General features: G+C 41.6%; 1 protein-coding gene across 1 annotated transcript; it reads right to left on the bottom strand.

Annotated features, from left to right (window-relative positions):
- Positions 1-5809: 5809 nt before the first annotated feature.
- Positions 5810-13860, bottom strand: TMEM52B (transmembrane protein 52B). Its single transcript, XM_081248798.1, has 5 exons — positions 13463-13860; positions 11296-11339; positions 9374-9412; positions 8660-8826; positions 5810-7607 (listed from the first exon to the last, which is right to left on the bottom strand). The coding sequence occupies exons 1-5, from the start codon at positions 13514-13516 to the stop codon at positions 7363-7365; spliced, it is 549 nt and encodes a 182-aa protein (XP_081104924.1). The 5' UTR covers positions 13517-13860; the 3' UTR covers positions 5810-7362.
- Positions 13861-14711: the final 851 nt, after the last annotated feature.

Raw genomic sequence — 14711 nt, 5'->3', positions numbered from 1 at the left:
GACATAGAAGACAGGATTTAACACGAGAGAGATGAAGATAATCTTCAAGATAGTAAAAGTAATTGATAGTTATTAATGTATACATGCTTTATATATAGTATGAATATATGTATTAACCTCCATAATCCTCACACAATAATGTAATGTATGTGTACTCTTTTGATGATCATTTTACAGCTTAAGAAATGGAAGCGTAAAACAGTTAAGTCACTACACAAAGATTGGACAAAGAGGAAGGGAAGGAGCCAGAATTTTAACCCAGAAAGACTGGTTTCAGGAACTTAATCCCTAATAGTCATTTTTTGCTGCTTCCCATTATACTCATCTAATCAAAATTATGATATAACTATATTTAGAAAATAGGGGGGCACAAGAAATGTTCAGATGTGTTGTGGTCGCACTGGTAGGGATGGTGGTGAAAAAGGGCCATATTTTCATCTTCCATAATGGCAAGTCAATAGATAATGGTCCAAACTGAAAATAAAAATCAAGAATAGACACATATGACAAGGACCTACTATATTGCACAGAGAACTGTATTCAATATCTTGTAATAATGTATAATGGAAAAGAATGTGAAAAAAGGTATATATATATATATATATATATATATACACACACACATATACTCACACACACATATATATATAACTGAATCACTTTGTTGTACACCTGAAGCTAACACAACATTGTACGTCAACTATACTTCAAAAAAAAAAAGAGAAAAGGAATAGAAACATATGTATAATATTTGAAGAAATGTAGATTTTAAAAAGTCAGCTAAAAAGTAGGGATTATATGTGCATGTATGTGTGTGGTGAGAAGGCACTCCTTTTCTTCACAAGCCTTGTAGAGCTATTTGACTTTGTAATCTGTATGAAGGTATGCATTTGATTAAAAGGAATAAAAATTAAATGAAAAAAATCAGAGCAAAAGGCTTTTCAGTTTGGTGTTTGAAGTCTGAGGAAGTTGAGGGTAAAGCCAGCTCAGGCACTCAGCTCTCCACCAGTTCCATCACTTGTCTGCTGCAACTCAGCCTCCAAAGCTGACAAAAGGAAGCACATAGTTTGGAGAATGAGATAGGGCACTGAAGGCATTCAAATGGTTATGATTACTTACCATTTGTTCGACTCCTGGTGACCTTTTGTCCCCTTTGAATTGGATTTACATTTATCTACTTGGATATTTCCTGAGTTTGGATTTACACTCTTTTGGGGGAGAGGGAGAAGAGGGTACTCAATTCTACCACCCGTAGTACTTAGAATTAACATGGGAAGAAAGAGCAGGTGCTAAGTCTAGTGCAAGAGGGCTGTACAAGACAGAGCCTATGTAGGCAAGTTTGATATACAAAATGGGACCCAAGAAAGTCCAGACACTAAGAACACTGATATGATTTGTGAAACAAGGACAGGAATTACCAAAGGGCCACAGAAACACTTGGATGAGTCCTACCGGGAAGCTGAAACACAGTGAAGAGGCTTTAAATTTAGTCTGCCTTATTCCATAACTTTGCCTATAACTAAGCTCTTATGGACGAAATTGGAGTGTTGTCTTTGGGGTGGCTGAAGAGCCATAATGCTGTCCCTGTCCTCTAGACCTCACTTCTCTTATTCATCCTGTAGTGACAACTGAAGCATCTTACAAGTTACATGATCTCTTTTCCCTCTTCAGAGACTTTCAGTAGCTTTCATACAAGGCAGGATAAAGACCGAACTGCTCAAGCTCATATTGTAAGCAGCTCCTCCGCCTCTTTTCTTTTGTCCATCCCTGTTTACTTTAGACCTTAATCATAAAGAGGAGGTCGTTAGGCAACATTTAACTTAGCTCCTGATTTCTGCTTTGCTAAACATACACAACACCCTACCTAACCTGTTGATTCCTCTCCCGGATTAGAAGGAATAAGAGTGAAGGATTAAGTAGTTAAAGAATGACTGACCTTGGGGGCTTCCCTGGTGGCGCAGTGGTTGAAAGTCCGCCTGCCGATGCAGGGGACATGGGGTCGTGCCCCGGTCCGGGAAGATCCCACATGCCATGGAGCGGCTGGGCTCGTGACCCATGGTCGCTGAGCCTGCGCGTCTGGAGCCTGAGCGTCTGGAGCCTGTGCTCCACAATGGGAGAGGCCACAGCAGTGAGAGGCCCGCGTACCACAAAAAAAAAAAAAAAAAAAAAAAAAGAATGACTGACCTTCTACCCCTAGCTTTCCCCTAGTAAATTTGCAGGTGGACCTCGCAGGTAGAGGCAGAGCACGTGGGCAAGAGAACATCCAATTGCAGGTGGACCACATGAGCAAGACGGCAACTCAAGATAGATCAGGAGAGGTCAGCAGGTTTGCACACAGTGGAAAGATGATAAAGAATCTGACCTTCTGCCTTAATGATTAACTGAGATTGTTTTCCCTTTAAAAATTGTCATGGCTGAGCAGAATCTTCAGAGTTGGTCTCTGGACATAAGTCCACTGTCTCCCCAGATTGCCGGTTTTTCTGAATAAGGTAACCTTTCTTCTCTACTGAAGCTTGCCCCTCAATTCGTTATTGGCTCTTGAGCGGCGAGTGGCCAAACCTGCATTTGGTTACAATATTTAATGCCTTCCATAAACAGATGTCAACCTATCTTTTCAGATCCATTCCTTTTCTATCACTCTTGGAACTTTTAACATTCTCCATGATTCACGTTCTCATCTTTCTCTTCTTTGCTCATAGACAGAAAATGCACTTATAATGTCTATTTGACATTTAAAGTTCTATGATCCTTCAGGTTTCAACTCAAAAATGACCACTTTCATGACACCCTTTCCAAACTCTACAGTTACGAGGAATTCTGAGGTGGGAAATGGTGCAATTCTGGCTTAGCTGAGGTGGAGGTGCCAACAGAAGGACACTGGCCACCATTATTCAGACACAGCTTGTAAAATATTTTCCACAGCTGAATGCTCAATATATCTTGGACAATCCATAAATCACAGAATTTTTTTTTCCCAGTCAGCCTGTTCAAGGGCAGACTTCCTATCCTGGCTTCTTTATTGCCTTCCAGCCAATCTGCTTAACAAATGGAAAGAAAACAAAACTCACTGTTCCCAGACTTTGCAATTTTTCTCCCCTGCTTCTTATATTTGTTACATAAATTCCATTTTTGCTTTAGGTCCATGCTTTCATATACAAGTATACTCCTAATGTGTTAACTAATCAGACCGTCTAATAAAGGTCTCATGGGCCAGACCTATAAGGCCAACTCAACCAGATTCTATGCTCTAGCTCTTGACCTCGACTTGGTCAGAAACAAGCCACTACAAGGTATCTTGTACTGTTCTATTTGCCTCCAAACCTCAGACAAAACCAGTCATCACAGCCCAATCAATCTTCCTGCAGAAAGGAGTGCCTTTATTATCCTTGTATAAACTAACTAATCTAGGCCCATCTTCCAGGTCTCTCACAGATTAGAGACTTCACGCTCTCAGAGTCTTTTCCTCTTGCTATGTAGATATTAACACTTCCTTTCAGATACTGGACATAGCGCCGATTGTAAGAATTTCAGTTTGGGCAAGTAAAAAATGATTTTTTTAAATGTGGGGTTTTTTTTCACTAGTGTAATCACCCCCAGAAAACCCAAATTAAGCTGTAGAGAATGAATAGTGCAGCTTCACAGCCAGGCTGCAGGAGGTTTCTGTCAATCCACATTTGTGTCATTCAGACTGAGAAAGAGGTGGCAGAGACTCTCCACTGCTTAAAATTAGAGGAAAGACCTAGAGAACAGTGGTGTAAAGTTCTATTTCTTAACCATTTTGTTATTCGTTTTTGCAATTTGAGCACAGCTTGGAGCTCTGCTGAAAAGAAGAAATGATTATCATTCATTTCATCACCACCACTTCCCTCCCAGCCTCCCATTCATTTTCAGGCTCTCATCAGTTTTGACTAGGATTTTTAATATAAGCTCCCAGCTGGAAGCAAGACCTGCCTTCTTCACACTTCAGCTAAGACCTCAGACATTTTCATCAGTGTCTTTCTAAAATATTGACCACATGGATCTCTCCTGCTAAAAAACTTTCATGGCTGTCTTCACGCACAGTGTCTGAATTACTTAGTGCCAGGCTTAACAATGTGATACTTTTCTCCTTCAGATAATGCTCTCCTTTCTTTTTAGAATATATAATGCATACTAAACTAATGTATACTAAAGGGAAAAAGCTAATAGAAAGTGAACAATTAAAAAATAAGCAGGGCTCCCCTGGTGGCACAGTGGTTGAGAGTCCGCCTACCAATGCAGGGGACATGGGTTCGTGCCCCGGTCCGGGAAGATCCCAAATGCCGCGGAGCAGCTGGGCCCGTGAGCCATGGCCACTGAGCCTGCGTGTCCGGAGCCTGTGCTCCGCAACGGGAGAGGCCACAACAGTGCGAGGCCCGCATACTGCAAAAAAAAAAAAAAAAAAAATGAGGAAGAAGGAGGGAGAGTTATCTCATTTATACCCATATCTATAAATATTCCATTCCCAGTGGCTTATTTTACAAACACTGCAAAGTATCAAGATCCAATATGGAATTTCTTTTTCTTTTTTACAGATTGAGGCTTTCCTCATTCAATCTCGAGGAAAATGATTTTTGTCATTGGCACACCTGAACCTTCCTTGCTGCTTTCATGTATTAGACCTCATTTCAGATTCACTTGGTTTATATTTTGCCACAAAATGCCTTTCCCCCATTTTAGAAATCCCTGAATTTAATTTCCCCCTAAATCAGGTCTCTGCTAGTCTTCGCCATCCTCATAAACAGTTACACCTTCCACACATTGCCTCGGGTCATTGATCTAGAAATCATTTTCCCTTACTACACTTCCCTACCCAATCTGTCAGCAGGTCCTGATAGATCCTATTCCCAATGTCTCTTTCAGACTGCAGCACTGCTCAGGGATGTAGGCTTTGGGGAGAAATCAGTTAGCGTCACTGAACCAACGTTTAAAGTTTGAAGGATGGGTATGAGGAAAGTTAAAAGGAGTTAAAACTGAGACCAGTGGTGAAAGGGACTGAGCTGATGAACAGATGTCTTCGGCTGAGTAGATAAAGATCAGCTCCGTGCTCTGTGACCACCTAGAGGGGGTGGGATAGAGAGGGTGGGAGGGAGGGAGATGCAAGAGGGAGGAGATATGGGAACATATGTATCTGTATAACTGATTCACTTTGTTATAAAGCAGAAACTAACACACCACTGTAAAGCAATTATACTCCTATAAAGATGTTAAAAAAAAAAAAAAAGAAGTGAAGCCAAGTGGCTGCTGATTGCTTGTGATATAATGCTAAGGTGACTCTCTGTGGCTGAGGAGAGGGCAAGGGGGAGGGGAAAGTGGGGCGGAGAGATCTCTTTAGAATAATATCCTTACAGGCAGGATTTCTTTCAAGATCTTGTTATACCCGAGGACATTTTAACTTCTTTAAGACTGTAGTATTTTAAGAATGAAAGGGCCTAGAATGTTTCATGGAATATGTAACAATGAAGAGATTCATTTGTCAGTGGCAAAACAAGCCCCCCTCGGGTGCTATTAACAATTCATGCATTAACGATTTCCAGAGGCAACATCTTAAGTGACTCAGAATAAATTCAGGTCACCAGCAGGTTATACTCACTTAGAACATTTTCCCTCCTGGCTGAGTGAGCATCTCAAGAAAGTATTTAATGAGGTGGTGCATTAATCAGCCATCCCCGGGTCTGTATTGCTCCCTGAGAAATGGACCTAATTGCCTAATAAATTTTTCTCAAATATTTCTTACCTCTACACAGGATATATCAAGAAGAATCACATGTCTTCAGCTGTTTACCTCAATCAACAAATATTTATTGATGAAATAAAGCTACATCAGGTGTGACTTGGCAATAACATAGCAGGCTGGCTGGCAAAAGGACAAATCAGAACATAATTTTCAGTAGAGTCATAGCAGGCCGGTGAAAATTAGTTGTCAGGAGTAAGAGTAGGGCTTCCCTGGTGGCGCAGTGGTTGAGAGTCTGCCTGCCGATGCAGGGGACACGGGTTCGTGCCCCGGTCCGGGAAGATCCCACATGCCGCGGAGCGCCTGGGCCTGTGAGCCATGACCGCTGAGCCTGCGCGTCCGGAGCCTATGCTCCGCAACGGGAGAGGCCACAGCAGTGAGAGGCCCACTTACCAAAAAAAAAAAAAAAAAAAAGTAAGAGTAACAAATACATGTGCATAATAATTTACAAATCTTGTCATTTACATATAGCTTATTTGATCTTCACAGCAATCCTTGGAAGTGTTATATCTCCTAATTTATGGATGAGAAAACTGTGCCTGAGAGAGTTCAATGACTTTTCTAAGGTCACCGGCAAGCAGTATTTCCCTAAATACACTTCACTTCCTAAATTTTCCAATAACGGTACATTTTGGAGGTAGTATGTTATGTGGACAGCTTATCACTACACAGCATGATCCTGCCCTGGGAAGTTTCCCACCCAGTTAGGGCTCCAAAAACCAGAGAGGTACGCAGATGGGCTCCCACAGGAGAATGCACTTCTACCATGGCTCCACTAGGTGGCAGTGAAGGCCACCACTAGAAGCAAGTGTTTGTCACAACTGTAGAGACATTTGGTCAAAGCAGGAAAGAGGAAAGAAGCAAAGCGGCGCTATTCTTTCAGAGTTAGAAAAGCGTGCGTGTGTGTATGCTTGCGTGCCTCCGTGTGTGCGCGTATGTTTGCAGGGCAGAGGAACTAAAAAGTGAATAGAACTGTTACTGCATTCTATGCAGTTTCCCCTACTGCTGGTGGGTAGAATCAGAGTGAAAGAAAGACCTTGATTATTTGGCACTTCAATACTCTGCTGTGTCCTCTAAGCCCAGGCCTGCAATCCCACCCCTGGATTCTGGATGTCCAGTGAGGCATTACATGACGTACGAAATTCTCATTGTCATTTAGCATAAAAGTGAGTGCTTTCTTGAGAGGAAGCATGTATGAATTCAGTGCATGAATGTCTCTGGGCTGTGCCTGCATGCTGGTCTTTCTCCACAAGTGTACATAGTCTATTCGCTGGTAGAGAAACCAGCAACTTGCAGCATCCTATGGGGAAAGGAGCTCAATAGCTGAAGGAATCCAAGATACCTTTGATGCTTTCCTGTTCAGTAGTAATCACCCTTGCTATAGGTTAATTGCAAATTGTGGCCACTGGCTAAAGAAGAGCTCTCGACTAGAGCATGCCATAGCAGAAAATATATGTGTCTGGGTTGGAATCCATCTTTGACAATGAATGTTGTTTAGATGGCCACCCTAAGCCTTCTGAAAGTTAGGGGGGAAAAAAGGTTCCATTTGTCTGTGAATCTCTACCAACTCTGGGCAAACCCCCAACCCACTGATCAAACCAGAGTTCTCATCAATTAGAACAGGGTCCTATTCGAGAACACTCCTTTGCCATTGGGGGCAGCTGCTTTTCTTCTGGCACTGGGGGTAGATCAGGTGCTTTCTGGCCACACCTGGAAACAGTGAAGCGAGTCATGTGAAGAGCTTCTTCATACCCTGGGAGGGTGTCCAGAGAGGGCGGCAGCTGGCTCAGGGGGCTGGGGGAGTGAGCCACGGCTAGGATTCTTCGAGCTGCAGGGCCAAACACTGACTGCAGGGCTGGAGAGGAAAGAAGGACTAGTCAAGTAAACGCGGCGTCCACAGAAGTCAGAGACTTACGGCGCACTCAGTCCCCTTCCATTTTAAACAAGTGTCCAAATTCATCATCACTCTTGGCCACAGATGTTAGGAAAATCCGGTGAAGCTTGTTCAGAAACCAGCTTCACTCTTTGCTAGGAGATCCCATCTTCTCTGGCTTCCTCAAATTCTAAAGTGGGCTCCCATAGCTCACAACCCTGTCCTTTCCCCTTTACAGATTTGGAACCCTTTATACCAACACATTGAAGTTGCAGACGCCTTAGAAATAGTTGTTTCTGCCTATTTGTCTTTTCCCCAAAATGACAGTGAGAAAAGAAAAGCAGGATAGGTGAACAACGTGCTATAGTGTTCTCTCTTTTCAAAATAAATATCACAGGGTATTTATCACAGGGTATTATTTATCACAGGGTATAATTTATCACAGGGTATAAATATCACAAGGCCTGCTGTTCTGCCTTGTATTCACGCTCCTATTTTAGCAAAGAATATAATCCAAAGAAGAGAACAGAGGGAAATAAAGGAAAGTGTCTTATGATCGTCCAGTGTTGGGTTTAATATCTAATGGTTTAAGACCTGGTGAATAAAGAAAGTACACACAACTGATTTCTCTAAAGATAAAAAAAAATTAGTATAGATAATAGAAAGTGTAAGTTTTCACAAAAATCTAAGACATTTTCGAGAAAGGGATATGTTCAGAGCTTAAAATGGTTTTATCAAGATAATTATTTATAAACTTGGGAATTCTTCTGGTAAGACATTTCCAATATTGTCTCCAACATTTCACTTCTTTCTTCACTCCATTATCTGACCCAAAACTGAAAATACAGCATCTATGGGAGACCAGGTAACTGCACCATCAGGCTTTGGGAAATTAAAGCTGCCCTAAGTTTTAGAATCTTTAACACTATTTGATCCATGTTTTTACACTTTTACATGTTATTTACACAGTGCACTGTCCTAAGCGATCGTTTAAACCCGAGTTCACCTCGCATGTTCTACGTTAGTGTACTCACAAGTGATCGTGCTCTGGAGAGTGCTGTCCTGGTCAAAAGCGATGACCGTCACTTCGTAGGGTGGCCGGCCCTCGTCTTCCCCATTTTGCTGGTGACCCAGACAACAGCGGAAGCACACAGAAGTCAGGCCACACAGGAGAAGCAGCGCCCCGATGACCACCAGCAACCTGTAAGGACCCCACCGAGCAGTGAGAGCTCTGTGGTCTGGTGTTTTCCCCAACTTTGGCGTAACCAGTCTTCAGTGTCTCCATTTTGATTTTTGTTTGAGTATTTTATAGAATGACTACCAGATTTTAACTCCCAGGCTTTCTCTTCACGTATATACTTCCTTATTTTGCCAGCAAGACTAAGTCAATTTACTAGAGCAATTCATGACAGATTTAAATGTGGTTTGGAGGGGCTACATTTTACTGAAGTAATCTCCTCTCTGTGGCTTTCTCTAGAGCTGACCCTCAGAAAGTACACAATAATCTGTCGATGTTGGCCCAGGAGATGGTATTGAAATAGGAAATCCTGGTGTATTGTCACACAGGTTAGTGATGAGGTAAAGAAGCTTTACTCCATGAGATGCTAGGAAATGGACTGGATGTCTCAGTTTCTTTTCTGCTGTCAATATATTTAAAAACCAAAATAAATAAATAAATAAATAAAAGTAATACCCCTGAGAAAAACTCCCTTTTAAACATCTTTCTGTGTAATATAGCTGAAACTTACCATATATACCAGAGATGTACCCAATCTGTGGTCAGGCAACTATGGAGAAAGAATAAAGGTTTGTTTGCAATAAAAATATAGTCAAAGCCTGTTATAATTCCAGAATCAGAAATACAAGTTACAACGTATGATACCTTGTTATAATAAAAGCATCACAGGTTATATTAACTTCGATGTAACCAGCTGAATCTATTATGAAATGCGATGCCTTCAGTAGTGATTTATACTATACATGGCACTGTGTAAGTCATTATGAGACAGACTAAACTAGTGATCATGAATATACTGTTAATAGAACATGTAACCATGACCATTGTAAACAGTTTTGATGACAATTACTGAGAAAGAACTTTCAATGCAAGTTTACAAAGAGTGAAAATAAATGTGAAAGTTAAGGTTTGTATATATTGGAGGTCAATACAATTTAAACATAAAGAAAATTTCAGTTATAAGCGTGATAGTTTGTAATTTATGTTTTGCAAGTTGTTGCAAAAAGGGCCACTGTATAAACAACAAGTTCCTACTATATAGCTCAGGGAACTATACACAATATCCTGTAATAAACCATAATGGAAAAGAATATGAAAAAGAATATATATATATATATATATATATATTTGAATCACTTTGCTGTACATCAGAAACGAACACATCACAACACTGTAAATCAACTATACTTCAATAAAAAAATAAAAAGCAGAAAAAATAAAAAAGGGCCACCATAAAAACTCCCACCGTAAAAAGGGCTTTAAATTTTCACATCCAGGATCAAAACAGATAAGCATATCCGTTGAGGTCAAACAAGAAAGGGGAAAAAAATATAGAAACCAACTTCCTCATGACAAAAGCTAATTAAATATTCTGAATGAACTAGGGCAATTATCAAGTTTCTCTATAGAATGAAGAAAATATGGATTGCAAGGGAGAAGGAGTGTGGGATAAGTTGGGGAGTATGAAGGGGAGGGGAAGGAAAATATTTGTTTGTCGCTGAAGATGAATACATTTAATACTTTATGATCTAGTGATCTGTTGAAATCCACTTCTACATCCTCTCTGTTTGCACAGTTGTAAATCATACAGTTTTCTTTTTCACTCAACAGTGTCTCTAGCTGTTCTCACATTCCCCGTTTGTTCAAAGCCCCTTCTAGTTCTACAGTGTTACAATTCTGCTTCTATTAAAAATAACCCTCCTATGGTGGTAGGTGTCTAAAACCACAGAGAGCTCGTGGCAAGTAACCAAGGCCATCACCATTTCCCTTGGGTTTAACAGACTTGGCTGTAGGGAAACTCTTCCTTTGGCTAAATATGTGTTTTCCTTCAGCCTAAGTAAGTCTTTTCATTCAAATTGTCCCTGCTTTCTTAAATAGTTTATCTCCAAGAGGAATGAATCTCTTCCCTTTTTGTCTTTGTGTCCTCTGTGTCTACATAGCACCTGATTGTGACAGGTTTAGATTGAGAGATAACTACCTCAAAGTGATAGCTAAATGAAGTCTGCAATAAATATTAACATGCCCTGAAAAGTAGGAAACGTTCTGCAGATTTGAAATGGTGGTGCTACGCTGGCAATCACCCAAGTATATCTGCGTGTCAGTAGTGAATCCCGTCTGTCTCGGTGACTCATTGAGAGGCTTGGAAAAGAAAATCTTTTGCAAATCACTGTGACTGTATAAACTGAGATTAAGTCTGCTGTTTCGACAGGAAGATTGGCTTTGGAAAAGCGCCATCAGCAGTGTTATCTTGAGTACTTAGGATGACACGAACACCTCTTTTTGGATAATCTGTCTGTGAGATTAGTGGGTGACCGCCATTTAGGTAGAAATAAGGGAAGTCAGAGATATCTAATGACATTTTGACCCTGTTTTGGGTGTTGACGGTTTTTGTCTGTCTCGCTTTCCTCCCAGTGTGGACTCTCAGATACTTACTGTTCAGGACTGACACAGTTCTCCTCACATCTGGCCCAAGGAAGCTGTAGGAAGGGAAACAATCTCAGACAGGGAAATGGTCTCATCTGCTCTGCTCAGCAGCCTATGAGTCATCCCTCATGACTGCGGCTGTCAGGTCTGTTGGTGACAGCAAGGCAAATACAAGGACAAGGTCATGGGGTCAGTCATGTTGAGGACTGTTTTCATCTCTCCTATACCTGATCTTTATTAAATTCACAGTGGGAAAACCTGGAAGAGCAAATACCTAATCTGTTTTGGTTTGGGTTTTTTGGTGGTTGGGTGAGCATCACTGCCTCTGTGAATGAGAGGCAGCATTTATATCAATTTGCTTGTCCTAGAAATTTCCTGATCTGTCTCTCAGGAGACTGTTCTTGTTCTCCTAATTCTCTATCCGTTACAAGTTGAATTCAACCCCACTGCTCTTTTTTATTCCCTCCGTACATCAATAACTCACCGTACAAGAGGAGAAGGGGGGGAAAGGGAGGGGAAAAACGTATTGATTGAATAGCTACTCTATGCCAGCCAGACTGCTAAGAGTTTTTAAGATTTCATAACATTTCGTCACAATAACCATGCTGGTGGGTACATCATTTTGAAACGTTAAGAGACTAAGGCATAGAGGTTTAAGTAACATGACCAGCTGCATACACCTATTGATTTGGCCAGAATTCAGATCAAACTCTCTCAGGTATACGTGTGGAATGAATCACTAGAACCAGGGACAAGTCTGCTCTAACAACTGTTGACACTGCTGTCGGGCCCCTTCTACTCCCAAGAAAGGAATGTCCCACGCCTTCTTTTGCCTTATATTTCAGTTGACTTTCTCCTTCAAAAACCTCTCTAGGTAAACTTCTGTTCTAGAAACTGTCTCTGTCTTCCAATAACTTGGATGACTTGATATTTCAGGAAATCAACAACAAAGGCCACAAAGTTACTCTAAAAAGAGGCAAGAATTTGTACTTATTGGGAGTTTGGGGGGAGGTGGAGGCAGGCAGGGGACACACCTACCTAGGACATTGGGTGAAAAGGATTTGTAAAAGAACAAACAGCAGATCTCTGCAGAAAACATTTGAGAATCTCCTGGTTTTGTTTTAATTGAAAATAATTGGCCACTAAAGATGACAAAGTATGTGTGTCCTCAACCCACCCCTGGTACTTCGCTTTGTTTTCTTGACTAAAGTTTAAAAAAAGCCTGAAGTGCTCAGCCGATAAAATGCCTCTTTTCAGGCCTGTTGCAAAAAGAGAAGAAATGAGAAAAGAAAGGAAGGGAACGACAAGGAGGAGAAGAAGAAGTAAAAAGAAAATACAAGAAAAAGACAGAAAAAGCTATGGTTTCAGACATTCAATTCACTGGTAGATAGGAAGTAAAATAGCACCCTCCCTGTTAGGAGCTGTTCAGGAATCTGAAACCAGCCCATTTCTTCATGTGCCTTTCTTCTTAATAGATTTCATATCTGTGTAAACTTCCCACTGAAAGTGATCCAGAATTCCTCAGTCCAATGACTCTTTCTCAGCTAATGAGTTACTGAGAATCTTCTGCTTCTTAGTGGGGAGAAATAAAAAGTACAAAGTATTTTAAAAGAGTTTTCTTTCTCAACTTTTCTCTGATCCAGAGGCACCTAAACTGCTAGAGTAGTATTAGGGCTGGTATGGGAAACACTACTTAGGGGAATTATGTACTTCATTTTAATAATTTACTTAGATTTTTTTTTTTTTTTTGGCCATGCCATGCAGCTTGTGGGACCTTAGTTCTCTGCCCAAGGATCGAACCCGTGCCTCCTGCAGTGGAAGTGTGGAGTCCTAACGACTGGACCACCAGGGAATTCCCAGTAACTTACTTGGGGTTTTGAGGGATAGGTGAAGACATGTTAAAAGAGAGAAATATACATGAGACACTTCTAAATAGCCATTGCTCTCCTACTAGTATATATGTCCTTCTTTTCACTGATGTCATTAGTCACACGTGCACTATATGTAACCCTATAATACTAAGGGAACATTCTAGTTATTCTTTTCCCTACCATCCCTTTGGTTCTATATATGTCTTCCCCCCTCATTCATTTCCCTCCAGGTTCTTCTGAGAGTTGATTTATCAGAGAAACAAAGAAACAAACAAAGGTCTTATGCCTGTATTTTCACAACTCACCTGGATGAAATACACCAGGGCAGAAGCCATCAGGGCTGGGGACTGCACTCTCATCGGGCTGGACTCCTCCTTCTCCAGATCACGCACTGGGCGTCCGTTGCCTCCTTTCCATGCTCTGTGCCATGTCTGACTTCTTGACCTAGAGGACTTAAGGAGAGAAACTCTTCTCAGCAATAAATCGGTTTTTCCTCCTCTCTCTTTCTCTTCTGTTACTCCCTCGGGCTGTTATTTTCTGTGGTTTTTCTCTCCCCTTTCATCCTAGCTTCTTTCTCTATTTCTATTCCTGGTTTTAAGGTCTCCACATTTGCTTCCCTGTGGCTTCTCTTCTTCCATTCTACTCTTAGTTCTTTCTAGATGTCTTTAATTTTCTCACACTGCCTCCGAAAGGAAGACTTTCAGGAAGCACGCATCAGTCCTGTGAATTAGATATTTTTCTAGGCAGTGCTGAGAAACTGGACTTGAAGGACGATCAAAGGCACGTTCAGGGCGGCCACATAAGTTCTCTTCTCTATCAAAAACGGAGTAATATTCCTGGTCCTTCACCCAAGCACGCCAGGGTGACTGTTGCCAGTTGAAAGTCACCCTGCCAATCTCCATTCACTCCCCTCTCTGTGCGATTAGCCCGCCTCTCTTGCTCTCCCCCTCGGTATGCAGGCCTCCCCTTCACTATGTTGATAATCAACTTTCCTGGTTCTGGATCATTTATTCCTAGACATTGGAGTAGGGCTGAGAGGTTGCCAAGTGAACTGGAAAGCTATAGCATCTTTGGAGAAAGCAGGTGGGGAGATTAGAATTTCTGGGTGCTGTCCATGAAATAACCCTCCACCCTGACTTCAATTCCCATTGAAATAGTTAAAGAGACTTTTTTTTTTTTAAGAAGATGTTGGAGGTAGGAGTTTATTTATTTATTTATTTACTTTTGCTGTGTTGGGTCTTCGTTTCTGTGCAAGGGCTTTCTCTAGTTGTGGCAAGCGGGGGCCACTCTTCATCGCGGTGTGCGGGCCTCTCACTATCGCGGCCTCTCTTGTTGCGGAGCACAGGCTCCAGACGCGCAGGCTCAGTAGTTGTGGCTCACGGGCCCAGTTGCTCCGCGGCATGTGGGATCTTCCCCCCAGGGCTCAAACCCTTGTCCCCTGCATTAGCAGGCAGATTCTCAACCACTGCGCCACCAGGGAAGCCCCAAAGAGACATTTTTAAAACAAGATTCAAGATCTATATATCTCTCTCACTCTCTCTCTGTCTCTCTCAT

The sequence above is a fragment of the Mesoplodon bidens genome (assembly GCF_964165515.1).
Source record: "Mesoplodon bidens genome assembly, chromosome: 11".
Classification (NCBI taxonomy): domain Eukaryota; kingdom Metazoa; phylum Chordata; class Mammalia; order Artiodactyla; family Ziphiidae; genus Mesoplodon; species Mesoplodon bidens.
The sequence above is the reverse complement of the archived record's forward strand: the minus strand, read 5'-3'. Positions and strand labels throughout refer to the sequence as shown.

Bases quoted from the DNA above. Each gene is read 5' to 3' on its own strand.
- TMEM52B (XM_081248798.1), bottom strand. From the start codon at position 13,516: ATGAGAGTGCAGTCCCCAGCCCTGATGGCTTCTGCCCTGGTGTATTTC. The intron at 9,413-11,295 runs GTAAGTATCTGA...CTTTCTCCATAG, and splicing joins AACTGTGTCAGTCCTGAACA to TTGCCTGACCACAGATTGGG. The intron at 7,608-8,659 runs GTGAGTACACTA...TTTCCTCTCCAG, and splicing joins TCTCCAGAGCACGATCACTT to CCCTGCAGTCAGTGTTTGGC.